This window comes from Siphateles boraxobius, unplaced genomic scaffold, assembly GCF_051911475.1.
Source record: "Siphateles boraxobius isolate OS27281-9 unplaced genomic scaffold, OSU_SipBor_1 115, whole genome shotgun sequence".
NCBI classification, from domain to species: domain Eukaryota; kingdom Metazoa; phylum Chordata; class Actinopteri; order Cypriniformes; family Leuciscidae; genus Siphateles; species Siphateles boraxobius.
The window spans coordinates 107,770-129,143 of NW_027508717.1; the positions used below are offsets into that span (position 1 = coordinate 107,770).

The following is a 21,374-nucleotide window of genomic DNA, read 5'->3' on the forward strand; positions in this document are numbered from 1 at the left end:
CACAGCTTATACTTCATTCTTCGTCCTCCAGATAAACCGCTGATCCAGAGAGACGAAAATATCCACAGAATCCCCAAACTTCTGTGGCTTATTTCTATGATTTTGAGCACTTTTCTTGTGCTTTTGGGTCAGTAGTGGTGTATGTCTTGGAGTTCTGGCATGTGTTTAGTACGTGCCGTACTGTGCAAGTGTCTGTGACCACCAAGTCTTGCTGCAGGTCTTTTACAGTCATTCAAGTGTTTTTCTGATCCGTTGATAGCTTCCTTTTTCTGCCGCGTCCAGGTAGTGAAACCACTGTTCCTTTCATTTTGAACTTGCGAACTATGCTTCCAACGGTGTCTCGAGGAACATTTAGTGCCTTCGCTATCTTTTTAAATCCTGTTCCTTGTTTGTGAAGGGCGATGAAATCTTCTGTTGACTTTTCTTTTGACATATTCTCAACATATCTCTCAACAAACCTATAGCTAGTTCAGATATTTCATGTGTTCTAGCTCAAGCACACCTGGTGCAACTAATGAAGCCATTGATTAGTGTGATTTGTGCTGATATGAGAGATTCTGTTTAGGGGGTTGAATAATTTTTAATAATTAAAAGTTGCATTTTCAGTTTGAAACCACTTGAAACATTTGTTGTGTAGAGCTAAATTACTTTTGTTTGATTTGTTCATTGCAAACAGCTGAAAGTCTGTATATTTTACCAATAATCCTGATTTGCAATGGGGGTTGAATAATTTTGATTTTAAAACTGTATTGAATTTATTATATGTTATGGTTTCACAAAATGGTTTGGCAACTTGTCCATCAAAATTAGGTCACAACTTCAAAATGTAGTTAAAGAGCTGGGAAAATAATTGCTCTTCTCTTCATGAGATTTTTAAGAGGTCTATAAAGAAGCAGAGCCTTAAAATTATTGGTGATCCAAACCATATTCTTCATGAGCTGATGCCCTCGGGCAGGAGATATACTACCAACCTGTAAGTTGAATTGGTATAAATTCTATCATCAATTAAATTATTGAACAATAAGTAAATATTGGTGTGTGTGTGTGTGTGTGTGTGTGTGTGTGTGTGTGTGTGTGTGTGTGTGTGTGTGTGTGTGTGTGTGTGTGTGTGTGTGTGTGTATGTGTGCGTGTGTGTGCGTGCGTGCGTGCGTGCGTGCGTGTGTGTGTGAAGGTAGATGCTTAATGTGTAGGGTATTGTGTAATGTCTTAGGTGTAGGTATAGTGCAATATTAGAAATTGTGAAATGACTGATGTATGCAACTTAAAAATATATATTTTTGTTTTGTATATAAACATCACAGTATTTTATCTAAACTAGATTTTAGTGTATTATTGTTATTAAAACACTATGAATTATTCATTTTATATACTGTAAATGGAAAAAATTGAATAATTTGTGGGTAACACTTTACAATAAGGTTAATAAGTTAGCATGCACTAATAATGAACCGCACTTATACAACTTAATTAATCTTTGTTAATGTTAATTTCAACATTTACTTATATTATTAAAAATCTCGTTAACATTAGTTAATGCACTGTGAACAAACATGAACAAACAATGAACAGCTGTATTTTTATTAACTAATGTTAACAAAGATTAACAAATACAGCAACAAATGTATTGCTCACGGTTAGTTAATGTTAGTTAATAATGTTAACTGATGAACCTTATTGTAAAGTGTTTTATTTTTATTTTTTTTTATAAAGTGCCCAATTTTTGTTGTGCAGTAGCCTATATTTGGAGCTAGTCTTAATAAAGGTGAATGTTTTTGATGCACACATGTGAAAGTAGAGCTGGAAAAGTCGATAAGAGTGTTTCACTTCCCAGTGGCTCAAGCCCGCAGCGTCACGCTGGTCTGCACTGGTTTCACTAACAATCATCTGCTCAACACTGTGTGTTTTTGTGCTCGACACACGCGCGTTCTGCTCGGTCCAGGTGCTGGGATGAGTGGGGGTGTCCCTCATCGAGTCTCTGGCCCCTCAGTGTCCCCTGAGATTGATCATGAAGGACAGGACAGAGGAATGTTTACATCTGTGTGTATGAGCGCATGTACAGCACCCTGAGCACAGGGAATTGAAGGGGATTTTTCTGACATTCTCGCAATCTCTAATGTGAACAACCGTCACCAAGGTCAAGTCGCCTGCATTTATATAGCGCTTTTAACTATATAGATTGTTTCAAAGCAGTTTTATAATAGGAAATTAAGTAACAGAGATTGTTTTGGCTTTACAGCAGCTCTAGAATAAAGCTATTGTCCAGCTAAAGTTCGTTTTGATTGATTCACTTCTGTTGCAAAGATCATTAGTTAATAACTTAGGGGGCCGCTAACACGACACTTTTCTTAACTGAAAACAGAAAACTGTTAATGCGTTCTGGCCAACAGTGTAAAGCGGCTCGAGAACACACACTTTGAAACCGGTTTCAAGGCGCAAGTTTTGTGAAATCTCCGTGTAAACTTCAAAATCGTGAATCTGTTAAAACCCTGACGGCGTGCACATGCATAGCTATTACGTGTTTAGTCTATAGTTATACCTATAGTATATAGGTATACATACATGTGCATTTTGAATATATATGTGCACAGGCGCATAGTCTTGACATCAGATCAGATCTTCATCAGATCTTCAATGCATGAGTGTAAGAGCACGACAACATGGAGAAGAGCTGCACGTCACACACTGTTTCTCCATCAGTCCCAGTGTAATAACATTATTTTATTACAAGCCATAGCATGAAAACATGAACTCGTGGAGAAGAATGATTTCCTGTCATATCTCAGATTTGGTTAAAATAAGGTTTGTTAGTTAACATTACTAACATGAACTAACAATGAGCAATACATTTGTTATAGTACAATCTGTATAAAACATTATGCCTGTACGTTGGGCATTCTGCTTTCTTGTATTTTGCATTAAACTAAACAAAATGAGAAATGTTGCCTTGGCAAATGCAACTAGCTGAAATAATACAAGTTGACGTGTTTCAAAAATGTATTTCAAGTAATGAAATGTAGAAATTTAGAAGATGAAACATTTTTCATCAATAACCACATGCATATGATTCTGTGGTGAAGTAAATGCTACAGAAAAAACAAATGTAAAAAAGTTAGTTCAGACAAGAATAAAAAAAACAAAGTAAATTCTATATTAGTACTCAATTCAAGTGTGTAGAAATTAAAGCGTAAATATCAACGATATAAAATTAAGTACAACCTACTCAACCTTTCTAATACTGGGACTGGGACATGAATAATTAATAAGGTTGATTTTTTCACAGTTTTCCAGCTGTATTTACACCGTTTTATCATTGCTTTTGTTGTTAGGTTTAGTAACTTGCCATTTTGTGTCATCTGCATTTATTTTATACTCAAAATGACACATTCATACTCAAAAACGATCTATCGAATGTTACCGTCATTGTGTATTGTGTATCAAGTAACTCTATGCGTTCGTGTGGGTGCTATGCTGTATATTATGTAGGCGATATCTATTGTTTTATTTATTTAAATGATTCTAAGTAAGCATACTTTTTAAAAGCATGGTAAAATTCAGTGATAAAATATTTGTGTAAAAAAGTCAATTTTGTTGAATTTACTTAACTTAGTTTAGTAGAATTTATTTAAGTCTATATGTGAAATTAAGTAAATTAGATATAATTAAATAATATTTACTTAATTACTTCATGAATGTTAACTTCAATAGTAAGTGGATTTCACCTGATAATAACAGGTGAGTTGTACAGAGCAGTAGCAGTAAAATGTTTGTGTTAGTGTAAATTATTATGAGGATTTTATCAAGTAAATCCAACAAATTATTGTATTTCAGTGCACCTGATGTTGAGTTTAAACCCCATTGGACATCCAATGCAAGTTTGATATTAATGTGGTTTGGTTTTATTGTGTTAAATCTGTCTCTAAAGGCCTAATTCAAGGCCAAACCCTAAAGTCAGCCCTGAGAACATCTGTCCTGGGTAAACAGGCCTTGGCTTCCTCTGACACACCATATTTGATTAGGACATTTACTGTTTCTTGCTTTTGGGACAAGGTGTTGAACTCTTTTAGCAACTCTGGTTTTCCGGTTTTTCTTTCAGTTCAAATGAGAAAAGCCTGTATGTGTTTTTTTTGGCATGTGTGAAAGAATATGGCAGCAGCTGTTGCTGGATTATGGACAGAGGGGGGCAAAGGGCTCTGTTGCCGGGCAGAAATTATCACATTTAGCAATATGACCTGTTGACATTGCAATTGCTTGGTTTGTAGGCCGGGCTGATGGTGCACTAGTCAGAGTTCACCTGGTTAAAGGGATAGTTCACCCACAAATTTAAAATCTGTCTTAATATACTCAGTTGATGGGCCCCATTGACTTAGTATGGGGGAAAATACAATAGAAGTCAATGGGGTCCATGAACTGTTTGGTTACTACTATTTTTCGAAATATCTTCTTTTGTGTTCAGCAGAAGAAAGAAATCAATGCAGGTTTGGTACAACTTGAAGGTGAGTAAATTATGAAAAAATTATCATTTTTGTGTGAACTGTCTCTTTAAGTGCACATGTGCACTTGTTCAAGCAGAATTCGTTGAAAAAGCTTGTTTGACCCAGTATAAAGGCCTGTTCACAACAAAGAGGACATTTATAAGGATAAAGATAACTATATTAGCCTTCACACCAGCAGACAATATAGTTCTGTTTATTTTAAGAGCGTGCGTGTCTGTCACTTTAAATGTTCAAGCTCTTTAAAGCACGATGGATTCTGATTGGCTGTTAACTTTTTTATCGTTCATCAGCTGGAATCTTTTGTGATTCCAACGACATCGTTTCCCTGTGCCATCATTGTTACAGCTGTGGTGTAAGCTCTGCTATTCTTTAATATTGAGAACGATTTTAGAACTAAATATTTATTTTTATCTTTATAATTAACATCCTTAGTGTGAACGGGAATTATAGATAACGGCACAGCCACACAGAGAATCTGTCTTTCAGAATTATTTATATTTTCAACAGACGAGCAATGCATAAAAGCATTGACAGCCAATCAGAATCCATCGTGCTTTAACGAGCTCGAGCATTTAAAGAGACAGACGACAAAAAGCTTGAATATAATAACGGACGTCGACGCTAATATAGTTATCATGGTTATGTTTATCGTGCTTGATGTGAACGGTGTTAAATCAAATCCCCAAAACACCGTTAGCATCTGACTAGGTTTTATGAATATAAATGTTCATATAATCTCATAACCGATGATGAACATGGAGAAATCAAGAACTGTTCATAGATTTTGATCGTCCATCCTAATATTTTTCCTCTTTCTGACCTATAGTCACTAGTGCTGTTACTTAAAGGTCCCATATTGTAAAACTTTCTGAAGTTTTATTTTAGGTTTTGATGTCCTTAAGAATATATATTTGCGGTATAAATATAAAATAAAAACCTAAATATATTTTTACAGCTCCTTTCTCAGGAGCTCTGCCAAGAACAGGTCAGTTTTGGCCTGTCTACTTAATATTCAAGAGCCTCTCTTCTGATTGGCCCGTTGTTTTCTGAGTGACCCACCATTGGTGGGGAGGAGACTGAAGGCGGGGACTGAGTTGTTCTGACATCACATCTATACGTTAGTCACAACAGCTTGTGAAAAGCAAGTGTGTAATCCATCAGCCGGAAACTGAAGCCTCGCGGGAGCCGCCATTGTAGCAGAACATCACCAGCTGTTAGCATTCCATTGAATCCCATTCATTTTGCCGTCACTTTGACAGCGAATAACTTTACATCTGAGGCGTCCAAAGACTTCATTTGTCCATTATTTATTTCTAAAGAAACACGACAATGTATAAAAGGCTCCATTACTTTGTATCTTACGTTATGGCCCCGTAGAAGCCGTTTTTGTAAAAATAGGCTAACGATTGCGTCATAACCACGCGACTCTCTGTCGCACAGTAGAGAAATTAGCGTTTAGACAGGAGGAGAAGCTCGCAGGCAATCTTTTACTGTCTATGAGGCGATCGGGGGACATAGAGGCATAAAGTCAAGGAGAAGCCCATAGATAGAGAGTCCATAAAAGCAACGGGACAAAATATTTCAACAACGTTTTTGAGGAAACTGAAAATAATTCGGTAAGTGGCACAGCTACTAGAAGATATGAGCTGTCAGACAGGTTGCTCGCGTCACATCTACGTCATCAAGCTCAGTTTGAGTCTGCGCAGTCGCTCAGCCATCAGGAAGTGAGTGCTTCTAATGGGCTTCACGTTTCTCCGTTGAAATCAAGGGGGCGCTGTGTCTATTTCTTTTACTGTCTATGGTGAAAAGGCACAGCTACTTTATGCAGGCTGTGTGCATGTGTCTGGAGATCGACTGTTTTAAAACTTATAAGGTAGTTTCATAGAGCATAGACCTCTGTTATCATGAAAAAAGCCAGGATATATCAGGTATGACAATATGGGACCATTAAGTGATCAGAAGCACAGAAAACATGCAGTGAAAAAAACCCACATTTCTACAAATCACATTTCTTTATTGTCCTCGTTCTGCTCAAGGACATCGAAACAAAGCATCTTAACCATTACAGTCATCATCTGAGAAAACATCCAGGTCTTTTCTTTCTGAGAACAAACGCTGTGAAACTGATGATCATGTGAAGCTAAACTCGTGCTCGAAGAAAGTGGAGAGTGTTTCACTAGATCCCACAAGTGAAAATGAACTTTCCATGTTTTAAGAAAAGGAAAGGAAAGTGCGAGAAATCTCACAAGACAGTGAATCTCTTTCTCATGTTTTGTAACTTTCTAACAGGAGTTTTGCACAGGTGTGTGTGTGTGTGTGTGTGTGTGTGTGTGTGTGTGTGTGAGAGAGAGAGAGAGAGAGAGAGAGAGAGAGAGAGAGAGAGAGAGAGAGAGAGAGAGAGAGAGAGAGAGAGAGAGAGAGAGATTGAGAGAGAGAGAGCGAGAGGGAGAGAGGGGGAGAGAGGGGGAGGGAGAGAGGGGGAGAGAGGGAGAGAGAGAGAGAGAGCGAGATAGAGAGAGAGAGAGAGGGAGAGAGAAAGAGAGAGAGAGAGAGAGAGGGAGAGAGAGGGAGAGAGAGAGAGCGAGAGAGAGAGAGCGAGAGAGAGAGAGAGAGAGAGAGAGAGAGAGAGCGAGAGAGAGAGAGCGAGAGAGAGAGAGCGAGAAAGAGAGAGAGAGAGCGAGAGAGAGAGCGAGAGAGAGAGCGAGAGAGCGAGAGAGAGAGCGAGAGAGAGAGCGAGAGAGAGAGAGAGAGAGAGAGAGAGAGAGAGCGAGAGCGAGAGCGAGAGAGAGAGAGAGAGAGAGAGCGAGAGAGAGAGCGAGAGAGCGAGAGAGAGAGCGAGAGAGAGAGCGAGAGAGAGAGAGAGAGAGAGAGAGAGAGAGCGAGAGCGAGAGAGAGCGAGAGAGAGCGAGAGAGAGAGAGAGAGAGAGAGGGGGAGAGAGAGAGGGGAGAGAGAGAGAGAGAGTGGGAGAGAGAGAGAGGGGAGAGAGAGAGAGAGAGAGAGAGAGAGAGAGAGAGAGAGAGAGAGAGGGGAGAGAGAGAGAGAGAGTGAGAGAGGGGGGAGAGAGAGAGAGAGAGAGAGGGGGAGAGAGAGAGAGAGAGAGTGAGAGAGGGGGAGAGAGAGAGAGAGAGAGAGGGGGAGAGAGAGAGAGAGAGTGAGAGAGGGGAGAGAGAGAGAGAGAGAGAGGGGGAGAGAGAGAGAGAGAGTGAGAGAGGGGGGAGAGAGAGAGAGAGAGAGAGGGGGAGAGAGAGAGAGAGAGTGAGAGAGGGGGGAGAGAGAGAGAGAGAGAGAGGGGGAGAGAGAGAGAGAGAGAGTGAGAGAGGGGGAGAGAGAGAGAGAGAGAGAGAGAGAGGGGGAGAGAGAGAGAGAGAGTGAGAGAGGGGGAGAGAGAGAGAGAGAGAGAGGGGGAGAGAGAGAGAGAGAGAGAGAGAGAGAGAGTGAGAGAGGGGGAGAGAGAGAGAGAGAGAGAGAGAGAGGGAGAGAGAGAGAGAGGGGGAGAGAGAGAGAGAGAGAGTGAGAGAGGGGGAGAGAGAGAGAGAGAGAAGACCAGACAAGGCAGAAAGAAAGGGTTTTTATTTTGCTCTCAAAAAGTGTTGGAGCAAAATAAGATTATATGCTGTCAGAGTCAAAGTCAAATTATTGATAAATCAAAACTCAGCTTCAGTATAATGTGAAAATTACAAACACAATCACATTATTTTATATTATAGTTATATTATAGTGTATTAGATCAGTGCATTCACTCTTAAAGTGACAGCAGCCTAATATTCCTGCTGTCTGTGTTTTTATTATTAATCATCAAACAAAAGACAATAAACAATCACTCAATTCTCTGAACAACTTTTGTAACTTTAATTAGGATTCATCCATTTTTCATGGCTGGTTAAAAATATGTTTAATATATATTGCATGGCAGATGGGGCAAAAAACTCATTTTAGGCTCTGTATTTACCCATTTATTTATTTTTATTAAAAAAATTGATTTAATTAATTAAGCTGATATTTTATATTATATTCATCTAATTTTTGTTGCAACGTGAGGTTTCAGTCCCAATAGCTGCTGGTGTTTCCGGCCGGGTTTAAGATGTGAAATATGTTCTTAAATACACATTTTAGCCAACCGTGCCAGTTTCATATAGTGTCACAACATCAATCGAAACAAAGCCGTTCTCATGGGTGTGTGTGTGTGTGTGTGTGTGTGTGTGTGAGAGAGAGAGAGAGTGCTTGTGTGCGTACTTTTGTGTGAGTGCGTGTGTATGTGCGTGTGAATGTGTGTACGTTTGTGTGAGTGCGTGTGTATGTACGTGTGTATGTGTGTACGTTTGTGTGAGTGCGTGTGTATGTGTGTACGTTTGTGTGAGTGAGTGTGTATGTGTGTACGTTTGTGTGAGTGCGTGTGTATGTGTGTACGTTTGTGTGAGTGCGTGTGTATGTGTGTACGTTTGTGCGTGTGTATGTGTGTACGTTTGTGTGAGTGCGTGTGTATGTGTGTACGTTTGTGTGAGTGCGTGTGTATGTGTGTACGTTTGTGCGTGTGTATGTGTGTACGTTTGTGTGAGTGCGTGTGTATGTGTGTACGTTTGTGTGAGTGAGTGTGTATGTGTGTACGTTTGTGTGAGTGCGTGTGTATGTGTGTACGTTTGTGTGAGTGCGTGTGTATGTGTGTACGTTTGTGCGTGTGTATGTGTGTACGTTTGTGTGAGTGCGTGTGTATGTGTGTACGTTTGTGTGAGTGAGTGTGTATGTGCGTGTGTATGTGTGTACGTTTGTGTGAGTGCGTGTGTATGTGTGTACGTTTGTGTGAGTGCGTGTGTATGTGTGTACGTTTGTGTGAGTGCGTGTGTATGTGTGTACGTTTGTGTGAGTGAGTGTGTATGTGTGTACGTTTGTGTGAGTGCGTGTGTATGTGTGTACGTTTGTGTGAGTGCGTGTGTATGTGTGTACGTTTGTGTGAGTGCGTGTGTATGTGTGTACGTTTGTGTGAGTGCATGTACGTGTGTATGTGTATGTGTGTACGTTTGTGTGAGTGCGTGTGTATGTGTGTATGTTTGTGTGAGTGCGTGTGTGTGTATGTGTATGTGTGTATGTTTGTGTGAGTGCATGTACGTGTGTATGTGTGTACGTTTGTGTGAGTGCGTGTGTGTGTGTGTGTGTGTGTGAGTGCGGTGTACGTTTGTGTGAGTGCATGTACGTGTGTATTTGTGTACGTTTGTGTGAGTGCTTGTGTATGTGTGTACGTTTGTGTGAGTGCGTGTGTGTGTGTGTGTGTGTGTGAGTGCGGTGTACGTTTGTGTGAGTGCATGTACGTGTGTATGTGTGTACGTTTGTGTGAGTGCGTGTGTATGTGTGTATGTTTGTGTGAGTGCATGTACGTGTGTATGTGTATGTGTGTACGTTTGTGTGAGTGCATGTACGTGTGTATGTGTGTACGTTTGTGTGAGTGCGTGTGTGTGTGTGTGTGTGTGTGTGTGAGTGCGGTGTACGTTTGTGTGAGTGCATGTACGTGTGTATTTGTGTACGTTTGTGTGAGTGCTTGTGTATGTGTGTACGTTTGTGTGAGTGCGTGTGTGTGTGTGTGTGTGTGTGAGTGCGGTGTACGTTTGTGTGAGTGCATGTACGTGTGTATGTGTATGTGTGTACGTTTGTGTGTGTGTGTGTTTGTGTATGTGTGTACGTTTGTGTGAGTGCGTGTGTGTGTGTGTGTGTGTGAGTGCGGTGTACGTTTGTGTGAGTGCATGTGTATGTGTGTACGTTTGTGTGAGTGCATGTACGTGTGTATGTGTGTACGTTTGAGTGAGTGCGTGTGTTTGTGAGTGTGTGTGTGTGTGTGTATGTGTGTACGTTTGTGTGAGTGTGTGTATGTGTGTACGTTTGAGTGAGTGCGTGTGTTTGTGAGTGTGTGTGAGTGTAAGCGCTTGTGTGTTGTTTGTATTAATGTCTGAGTTTGTGATCATCATGTTTTCTGAAGGATGTTTCTCTGATATTCATATCTGTCTAATCTTTCAAAACTTTCATCTTTTCTCTCCGGCGACAACACAAAATCTCTCGGTTTCCTGAACAAGACTAATACTAAACATGCATTCAGTAGAAGAAATAAAAGGCTCTGCAAATAAAAAATAAAAATATAAGGCTAAAATACAAGAAATAAAAGGCACTGCAAATAAAAAAAAAATATATAAGGCTAAAATATAAGAAATAAAAGGCATAAAAGGCATCATATCCATAATTCACTGCAAAGATTTCAATCCATGTTCAAATCCAATATGGAAGAGAAAAGCAAAAAGAGATGTCGGGTTTAATATATACTTAAAAATAATAAAATACAGAAAAGTAAAAAATAGTTCAATCAAATTTAAATGAACTGTTTTACCCAGTGAACGATGTTTTTAACTACTTTATCGAAATCAGTCAAAGTGTGTGTTTAAGTGTGTGTAAATAAATCATTCTCATCCATATGCAACATGTTTATGATTTAACGTGACAGAATTTCTCAGGAGCTGCATGAAGTCTTAATAGTTGAAATAAACGAAATTGATTCTGTAAATATTGTTAAATATAAACGTTGTTAAATATCGTAAGGTAAACCTTCTCTCACTCATATTAATAGTTGACAGGTCAATGTACTCCCTGTATGAGTAACAGTTTATTTTTACGTTTCTTTGGGGGGGAAATATTACAAATGCAAATATTTTACAAACCATTCTAAAATTTCAGGTTATTTTTCACATTTTTGCACCATTATTGCATAGCATCCTTCAGTTTTTTCTGTGAAAAGATGCATTTCATGGATGAACCTTATGAAAACATTTCAAGGTCAAATCAAAAAAGCAAACAGATTTCGGGTGAAACATGACGTGAGATTGGCATAATGTCTTTAATTTCATGACTTAACAGTTTTGCAAGAGTTTCGTGAGTTGCGAGTAAAGACGAGTCAGCAGGTGCTTCGCTCGCAGACGACGGGATTCATTTGAATATCCGACCAGCAACCACAAAACACTACAGATTTCTGGGAAAATGTTTGCATTTTAAGCCAAGAATAAAATAAGATAGATAAGATAAAATAATAGAATGAAATAAAACAAAATAAAATTACTTAATTAATTAATAACATAACGTCACACAATTAAATACAATATTATTCAATTAAATTAAATTAATTACAGCATAACAAAATAACATATAACATTAAATACAATTTTATTTAAAATTAAATTAATAACATACATTTTTATTTTAATAAAATAAAATAAATTAAAAAAATAATAAAATAAAATAATAATTTAACAACATAAAATTAAATTAAATAAAAATTTGAATGAAACTAAAAATAAATTCAATTCAATTAAAAATATACAGTCTAAGCTGGTAATTATATTTCCATATACAATAATGCTTGTATGTATATACTACGCAGTGTATGAATTTCTGAGTTGAATAGAGTTTCTCGTAGAAGTTGTTGATCAGTGGATTCCCATATAATAACTATAATTATATTCGCAAGCACATACATGCTGCTAAACTGTGCGAACATCATTTGTTAAATCATTTCAAACTGTAGCAACGTCTCTTTTTGTTTGTAAAGTGTGTTTTGCATCTTTTTCAGTGCAAGAAATGCCACTTGTTTTGATATATTTAACATCAATGCATTTTATAACGCAATGTCATTCAGGCATTTTGAAGTGCATGAACACCTTTAGAGATGATGTATATTCATAACAGCATTATATAACAGCTGGTTAATGATGTATTGCATATAAACTTGTTGATTATTAGACATTGCATGAAAGTTTCTGAAGAATTCTTTAATCTTTGCGCCCAAAAGGAGCAGAAAACCGCACTGTTGTTGAGTGTGTGTTGCTGAGTAATCGTAGTCCCAGAGGACAGTCATAACATGAGGAGCACGAACACACACACAGGTGCACATCACCACTAAAACTGCTCCGTCATTTAACACAGAGGGGAATTTATGACTTTAAACTGCTAGTCACGTCACGTCTGAGCAATAATCATCTGTGATATTAATAAAAGACCTTCAGAGGAACTTTAAGAAGAAGCTTCTGGCAAGTATAGACTGTAAAACCTGCACAATAGAACTCTTTCTCACTATTTCTCTCTTGTTTTCCAGTGCAAATATCTAAACATTCTTAAATCAAGATGCATTTAAGCAGAAAAATGTGGTTTTCTGAAAAATGCATCAAAATGAAGTTAGTTTAAGCTTAAAGAAAGAAAGAAATACATGGCAATAGGCTCAGAAACATAAATCTCGTTTTCCCTATTATTTTTCTGACCACATTTATTTTAAGCACATGCAAACTCATATTTCTGATCCAGTTTTCATTTTGCATTGATAGTGACATAAAGCTAATTAATGTTATTTCATATTCAATAATGCAAAAAAATTAGGGTTAAACTATACAATATTTCTTCAGTGTTTTTCTATTGCAAATATCGAAGCATTTTTAAATCAAGATGCATTTACTGGAGAAGCAAAAACATTATTTTTTTTTCAGAAAAATTCATAAAATGAAATTAGTTTAATTGTAAAGCAAGAGCAAATATATGCCAATAGGGTCAGAAAATAAATCAATCTTGTATTCCCTTGGAATTAAGATGATTTATTTTTAAGCACATGCAAACTAGGCCTATTTCTGATACGTTTTTCAGGTACTTTTCAAGTAAACGCATCATGATTTAAGAATGTTTATATATTTGTACTGGTAAACAAGACTTTAATACTAAAAGTCAACTGGTGTGTTGAACTTTGGTGCCTCTGAGCTTCACATCTGCTGGAGAATCGAGATGCTCCACCCAGAAACAGGCAAATTACTGCATCTCAAAACTGAACTACTCCAGTTATCAAAAGCAGATTCTGATCAACACGTCAGACACTCTCACAAGAATACTCTACATTCCCACATTTTGATATCCACAACTGAGGATGTCGGGAAGCTCCGGGAACGGGAAGCTGCGTCAGTGGCTGATTGAACAGGTGGATTCTGGGAAATATCCCGGGTTAGTGTGGGAGGATCGGGAGCGGAGCACCTTCAGGATCCCGTGGAAACACGCAGGGAAGCAGGACTATAACCGAGACGAGGACGCGGCGCTCTTCAAGGTGATGTTACGCATATTATAGGTACATTTCAAAATGAATTCATTTCAATAATTGTATTTGCAAGCAACAAAATAAAAAATAAAAATAAAACATGCATGCTTATAAATGTGTGAAATGTCTTTTTTATCAATGGTTCTGATCACAAAGTGTGTTTTTTGCAATTTTTTTTTGCAATAAATGCCACTTGTTTTGATATTTTGCATTTTATAATGCAATGACATTCATGGTCTCTGGTGCTCTTCGCGTAGCAGTCATTTTTTTAAATTATTATTTTAATGAAAGGAATGTACTATATTTTAGTTTGATAATGTTTTTTTATTTAATAATTTGCATTTTTAGGGGACTTTATGGTACTACATTATATTTACGCTGTATTTATAATCAATTTTTTCACTTTTTAAGCATAGACCTGAAAATTTAATTTCCAACTTAAACGGTCATAAATCTTGAATACTTTAGAGCAACAGACTTCAGTTTGGTCTCTTTTTAAAGACGACACTTGGTGAATTATTGCCAAAGTGAGAAAAGTTTTAAAAAGTGAACTTAAAAAAAGGAACAGACTTTTACACGTATTGTTATAAAAAAAGCACAGAAAATACTATTTCAAATTTTTTATATGAAATCTATATTTTCAAATTTACGTTTTACTCTAAAACTGCAAGGAAATCAAAGTCATAAACCTAAGCAAGTTGTGTTGCACATGTGAGCTGATATCTCAGTAAATGAGCGTTCAGTGAGAGTGTGTTCGGCTGCAGTACCAAACGCTTCCACTAGAGGAAACTCTCATTCATTTACATTTTTCACCGCGTGGAACACAAGTGCGACTATTTCTTACAGGACCATATAAACTTTTTTTGTGTGTTCACATAAAAAATGCAAAAACCTTTAACAAGTTTCATACCATCCCGATGAAGTAAAAAAAAAAATTTTTTTTTTTAATTGACCGAATTGTAAAGTTGACCGAATTGCACCAGAGGGTTAAGTGTCTAAACATGGGCTGCTGTATATGCAATAATATACATATAATATGATGCTGTATATGCACATGCAAATTAGATCTGTTCAGCGTTATAACAGCTTGTTCCTGGTTTGTTGGGTCAGGCCTGGGCTCTGTTTAAGGGGAAGTATCGCGAGGGAATAGATAAAGCGGATCCTCCCACCTGGAAAACGCGTCTCAGGTGCGCGCTGAACAAGAGCAGTGACTTCGAGGAGCTCGTGGGCCGCAGTCAGCTGGACCTATCAGAACCGTTCAAGGTTTACCGGGTTATTCCTGAGGGAACCAAACGAGGTAAACACTCACAAACAAGCTTCCTATAAGGGTCCCTATATATATATATATATGCCCCATAGACTCACATAAATATCACATTTAAATATGATATGAAATAATACAAATAAAAAAATAATAATAATATATATATATATATATTAAGCTGCCAAATTAAAACTTTTAATAAACCTGCTGCTGTCTGTCTGTTTCATTAATGTTAATCAAACAACAAAGAGAAAGTCACTCAAAACATTTTCAAAAAATTGTAATCAAAATTGTAATGTTATGTGCAATTAATCACGATTAATTACAGAAAATGTGTGATTAATTAGTAATTTCTTTTAATTGATTGGCAGAACTAATATATATTAGTCCACTAATATAATATATATATATATATATATATATATACATAATTTTTTACAAATTATATATATATATATATATATATATATACATAATTTTTTACAAATTATATATACAGCCTATATATATATATACACACACACATATTTAGAATTATATATATAATCATATCATTTCTAAAATTATTTATTCATGCAATTAAAAATTAAAATGAAATTAATATATGTATATATATATATATATATATATAAATATATATATATATACACATACATATAGACACAATTTTATAGATTTATACATATGTATTTGTACATATATATTACATATGATTAATCATATGTATTTTGAAAGATTTTTATATGATATAAATAATCCAAAAAAAATTACACATGTACATTATATATATATATATATGTATCATTTAAAAAATCTTATTACATTTTTTTTTATAAAAAAAATAGAAATAAGTATATATGATATACTTAAAAATAAAAATTAATAAAAATTACATTACATTTAATTACATTAAATTTAATTACTAATTTCTCCTCCATTTCAGGACCAAAATCATATGAGAAAGTTTCCACAAGCTCAGGTCACCATAGCTACCCGTTTTATCCCTCATATCAGCCTGTGGAGAGTCAGGTAACACTAGCTTAAGCGAGTTACTTGCAGACTACAACTAAATTAAACTCTAAAGTAATACCTGGCCATGATAATATGGTTGAGAGATGAAAATGAATGTATGATTGTACTAACAGGTAGTGTTTCTGTGGCCGTCTCTTTACAGGTGTGCAACTTCCTGTCTGTTGCTGACCGAAGCTGGAGGGACTTCCGGTGTGAGCAGAACGCAGTGTCAGACACTCACTTCAGCCAGAACTCACGCTGGGACACTGGTAAATACTCTATGTGTGTGTGTGTCGGTTTGTGTGTGTGTGTGTGGTCACTTGTTTATTAAATACATTGGCATTTAAAGTGAAGAGAATGTGTTTGTGTGTGTGTCCAGGGTACCAGATAAGTGGATCTTTCTACAGCTGTAACACATTCGACTCGCCTCCGTCACCGTTCACCCTAGAGACCAGCATGAGATCAGCAGAGGCCATGGCACTGTCAGGTATACACTCCCTAACAACAGCCTAAAAACCACTTAAAACACCCTAAAAACCACATAGCAAATGCCTAACAGCAACCTATAAATGCCCCAGTAACTACTTAGAAGATAATAAGCAACCACCTAGCAACAACCTACAATACACCAGTAACCACTAAGAATATCTTAGCAACATCCTAGCAACAACCTAGCACCTACCTATAAATGCCCCAGTAACCACTTGGAACATCTTAGCAACATCCTAGCACCTACCTATAAATGCCCCAATAACCAATTGGAACATCTTAGCAACAGCCCAGCTACTACCTATAAATGCCCCAGTAACCACTAAGAACATCTTAGCAACCGCCTTGCAACAGCCTAGCAACTACATATAAATGCCCCAGTAACCACTTGGAACATCTTAGCAACCACCTAGCAAGAGCCTAGCAACTACCTATAAATGCCCCAATAACCACTTGGAACATCTTAGCAACAACCTAGCAACTACCTATAAATGCCCCAGTAACTACTAAGAACATCTTAGCAACATCCTAGCAACAACCTAGCACCTACCTATAAATGCCCCAGTAACCACTTGGAACATCTTAGCAACAACCTAGCAACTACCTATAAATGCCCCAGTAACCACTAAGAACATCTTAGCAACAACCTAGCAACTACCAATAAATGCCCCAGTAACAACTAAGAACATCTTAGCAACAACCTAGCAACTACCTATAAATGCCCCAATAACCACTTGGAACATCTTAGCAACAACCTAGCAACTACCTATAAATGCCCCAGTAACCACTAAGAACATCTTAGCAACATCCTAGCAACAACCTAGCACCTACCTATAAATGCCCCAGTAACCACTTGGAACATCTTAGCAACATCCTAGCAACAGCCTAGCACCTACCTATAAATGCCCCAATAACCACTTGGAACATCTTAGCAACAGCCTAGCTACTACCTATAAATGCCCCAGTAACCACTAAGAACATCTTAGCAACCGCCTTGCAACAACCTAGCAACTACCTATAAATGCCCCAGTAACCACTTGGAACATCTTAGCAACCACCTAGCAAGAGCCTAGCAACTACCTATAAATGCCCCAATAACCACTTGGAACATCTTAGCAACAACCTAGCAACTACCTATAAATGCCCCAGTAACCACTAAAGGTGATGATACACAGGGCAACTTTTTGGGCAATGTCGCTGGGCAATGTTGCCGTCAATGGGCAACCAGATGAGACACAGGGCCCACGACCGATCTAAATTATCCAGATAGAAATGTATTGCCCATTTTCAATCGGAAAGTGCCCAAGCAACAATTGCTCGGCAAGATTGCCCAGCAACATTGCTCAAAAAGTTGCCCTGTGTATCATCACCTTTAGAACATCTTAGCAATATCCTAGCAACAACCTAGCACCTACCTATAAATGCCCCAGTAACCACTTGGAACATCTTAGCAACAACCTACAAATAGCCTAGCAACCACCTATAAATGCCCCAATAACCACTTGGAACATCTTAGCAACTGCCTTGCAACAACCTAGCAACTACCTATAAATGCCCCAGTAACCATTTGGAACATCTTAGCAACAGCCTAGCAACCACCTACAAATGCCCTAGTAACCACTGAGAACATATTAGCAACATCCTAGCAACCACCTAGCAAATAACTACAAATGCCCCAGTAACCACTTACAACATCTTAGCAACATCCTACCAAAAGCCTAGCAACAACCTTCAAATGCCCCAGTAACTACTTAAAACATCTTAGCAACCACCCAGCAACAGCCTAGCAACTACCAACAAATGACCCAGTAACCACTTAGAACACCTTAGCAACCACCTAACAACTACCAACAAATGCCCCAGTAACCACTAAGAATATTTTACCAATTGTTTAGCAACCGCCTACAAATGCCCCAGTAACCACTTAGAACATCTGAGAAACACCCTAGCAACAGCCTAGCAACTACCTACAAATGCCCCAGTAACCACTTAGAACATCTGAGAAACACCCTAGCAACAGCCTAGCAACTACCAACAAATGACCCAGTAACAACTTAGAACATCTTAGCAACCACCTAGCAACTACCTACAAATGCCCCAGTAACCACTTAGAATATTTTACCAATTGTTTAGCAACTGCCTACAAATGCCCCAGTAACCACTTAGAACATCTTAGAACACCCTAGCAACAGCCTAGTAACTACCTACAAATGCCCCAGTAACCACTTAGAACATCTTAGAACACCCTAGCAACAGCCTAGCAACTACCTACAAATGCCCCAGTAACCACTTAGAATATTTTACCAATTGTTTAGCAACCGCCTGCAAATGCCCCAGTAACCACTTAGAACATCTTAAGCCCAATTTATACTTCTGCGTCAAACTTACGTCGTAGCTACGCCGTAGGCTGTGCGTAGCGCGCGTACCCTTCGGCGTACCCTGACGTGCACCTCTCCAAAAATGTAACAACGCGTCAATTCTACGAGGACGCAAGCGCTGTGATTGGTCTGCTCAAACCGCTCCCTCGGGTTTCACATGCTCCCTCTGCGTGCGTCGACGCGGACAACGACGCAGAAGTATAAATTAAAACCAATGCGTAGTCTACGGCGTAGAGGCTCCGGCGTATGTCCGACGCAGAAGTATAAATCAGCCTTTAGCAACACCCTAGCAACAGCCTAGCAACTACCTACAAATGACCCAGTAACCACTTAGAACATCTTAGCAACCACCTAGCAACAACCTACAAATGCAATGATCTCTGTTTTCCACTGTTTGGTCACGTGCTCTCGCTGGTCTCTGAATGTCTCCTAGACCCGCGTCTGCAGGTGACGGTGTTCAGCGGTGAGACTCTGTTCGCTGACGTCACGGTGACGAGTGTGGAGGGCTGTCGACTGGCTCCTCCCCCTGACAGCTGGAGCCCCGGCGGCCCCGAGCTGGTTCCTCTTCCTCAGGCGGAGCGAGGAGCGCTGGAGGGAGGCGTTCTGCTCTGGATGACGCCCGATGGCCTGTACGCCCGCTGCCTCTGCCAGAGCCAGGTGTACTGCGACGGGACACACACACTCCTGAGGGACAAACTCTGTCAACTAGAGAAGGAGCAGACCAGCAAAGTCCTGGACACACAGATCTTCCTCACAGGTTAGAAGAACCAAGCGGCAGCCTCAAGCCTCTTACTTGAATCCAACACTGAAGTGACTTAAACTGTAATTCACCAACTGGCCACTAGAGACCGGCAGCAAGAGAGAGTCAATCCCATAGACCCCCATGTTAAAATGCCCAACTTTACAGCAGAATAAAATGTGTTTACAGCCTGGTGCAAAAAGTGGTTTTGGTCTATATAGCTAATTTTGCCCTTCATGACGACTGTCTGTTTTTATAACTCATCCGTTTAAATTATATTAAGCCTTAAAGTTCTGCATAATTAAGGATGTGGCCTTGATTTGCAAGATATAAAGTTGCAATTTTGAAAAAAAAAAAAGTCAGAATAGCATGATATAAAGTCGCAATTGCGAGGAAAAAGTCAAAGTTGTGAGATAAAAAGTTGCAATTGGGAGTTATAGTCAGAATTGCGTGATATAAAGTCGAAATTGCCTTTTTTATTTTTAATTCTGTGGCAGAAAAAAGCTCCATAAGAAAGGCTGCCCTGACCACAACTAAATGGCATATTTAAAGTCGAAATGAAACAGAAGTTGCGCTAGTGTTTTCTTCTCTATTGTGACGTATATCCGAGTGAAACGTCTTCTGGTACAAGATCAAATGTGGGCGGGACTTGATTTTGTCTGTGGGGAATTGATTGGATGGTTGTGGTTTGCTATTGGTGGATCTCATGTGAGTGACAGGTTGCCCCGCCCTTATTATCAGAGGAGAGATCCTGGAAGAGAGAGGGAAAGTTATTTTGATTCAAGATTGTGAGGGCACATGAATTTAATGTACAAATCATTTATAATAAATCCTACAATATTCCATAAAAAAAGGATTTCATGATGACCTTTAATACTATATTCACTCACTCATTCAGAACTCCAGGGTTATTTCCTGCACGCACATCCTCCTCCGCGTTTCTTCGTGCAGCTTTTCTTCGAGAGCTGTGACCCCTCTGAAGACAAGAGACCCCTGTCCGTTCAGGTAGTGACCTTTGACCTCTCCATTCACACTGATGCGTAATGTTCAGCTCCACACAGCTCTCTTCTGTGGTCCTCCAGGTGGAGCCGCTGTTCGCCCGGCAGATGATGCTCCTCCTCCAGCAGGGCGGCATCAACTACATGAGGAGCACCTATGAACTTTCACCTCTGACCCCTGAGCAGATTTGCACACATCAAGATTTCCCTGCCATCAACGGACACCAGACGCATGGGAACTTCATACAAGAGTGACAAGACTTTTCTAGAGGTTACTGTGTATTAGCAAAGTAAAATACACCAATTTTTAATTAGCAGTTAATATGAATGACCCAAAAACAACATGTTTACGGTTGCAGAGCCACGTAGCAATTGAATGCATTAACACAAAGTGTGTCACGACATTTTACAGGTCTTCCAAAACAAATTACGTAAAATAAATAACTATAGTATTATATATAATTATATTACTCAAAAAAATATTTCTGTGGCTGTCTGTCTAATTAATAATGTTCATATTTTGTGCTTTGTATGTTATTTTCTCTGCTTGCACTGTTGTAAAACTCATTTAACAGCATCTCAGGGACAAAATCGTTTTAAATGAATGTATGTTTTTCTGTTATTATGTGAATGAAATATCCACATACTGCTTATTGAACAGTATATACAGTAAATGGCACACCTACAGTTAGTTAAACAATGTATGTTAATAATGCTGTAAAACATACATTGTTCATTCTTGGTTCATGTTAGTTAAGCATTAACTTATGTTATTGTAAAGTGTTACTTCAATCAGCAGTTTGCTCGAGTATGTGGTCACATTTCTTGGCATACAGATTGAATCCTGTGTCCATTTATGCAAGTATTAAATATTATACATTTTAACATTAATTGCCCCTT

At 38.4% G+C, this 21,374-nt stretch overlaps 1 protein-coding gene across 1 annotated transcript; it reads left to right on the plus strand.

Moving 5' to 3' along the window:
• The first annotated feature begins 13,375 nt into the window (after positions 1-13,375).
• On the plus strand, positions 13,376-21,361 carry irf4l (interferon regulatory factor 4 like). Its single transcript, XM_077200007.1, has 8 exons — positions 13,376-13,604; positions 14,706-14,892; positions 15,803-15,888; positions 16,034-16,139; positions 16,250-16,357; positions 19,171-19,494; positions 20,375-20,481; positions 20,559-21,361. Exons 1-8 carry the CDS (start codon positions 13,431-13,433, stop codon positions 20,727-20,729), a joined length of 1,263 nt encoding a protein of 420 aa, XP_077056122.1. The 5' UTR covers positions 13,376-13,430; the 3' UTR covers positions 20,730-21,361.
• Positions 21,362-21,374: the final 13 nt, after the last annotated feature.

Coding starts and splice junctions, on each gene's coding strand:
- irf4l (XM_077200007.1), top strand. CDS start 13,431: ATGTCGGGAAGCTCCGGGAACGGGAAGCTGCGTCAGTGGCTGATTGAA. Junction 14,893..15,802: donor TCCTGAGGGAACCAAACGAG/GTAAACACTCAC, acceptor CCTCCATTTCAG/GACCAAAATCATATGAGAAA. Junction 15,889..16,033: donor ATCAGCCTGTGGAGAGTCAG/GTAACACTAGCT, acceptor GTCTCTTTACAG/GTGTGCAACTTCCTGTCTGT.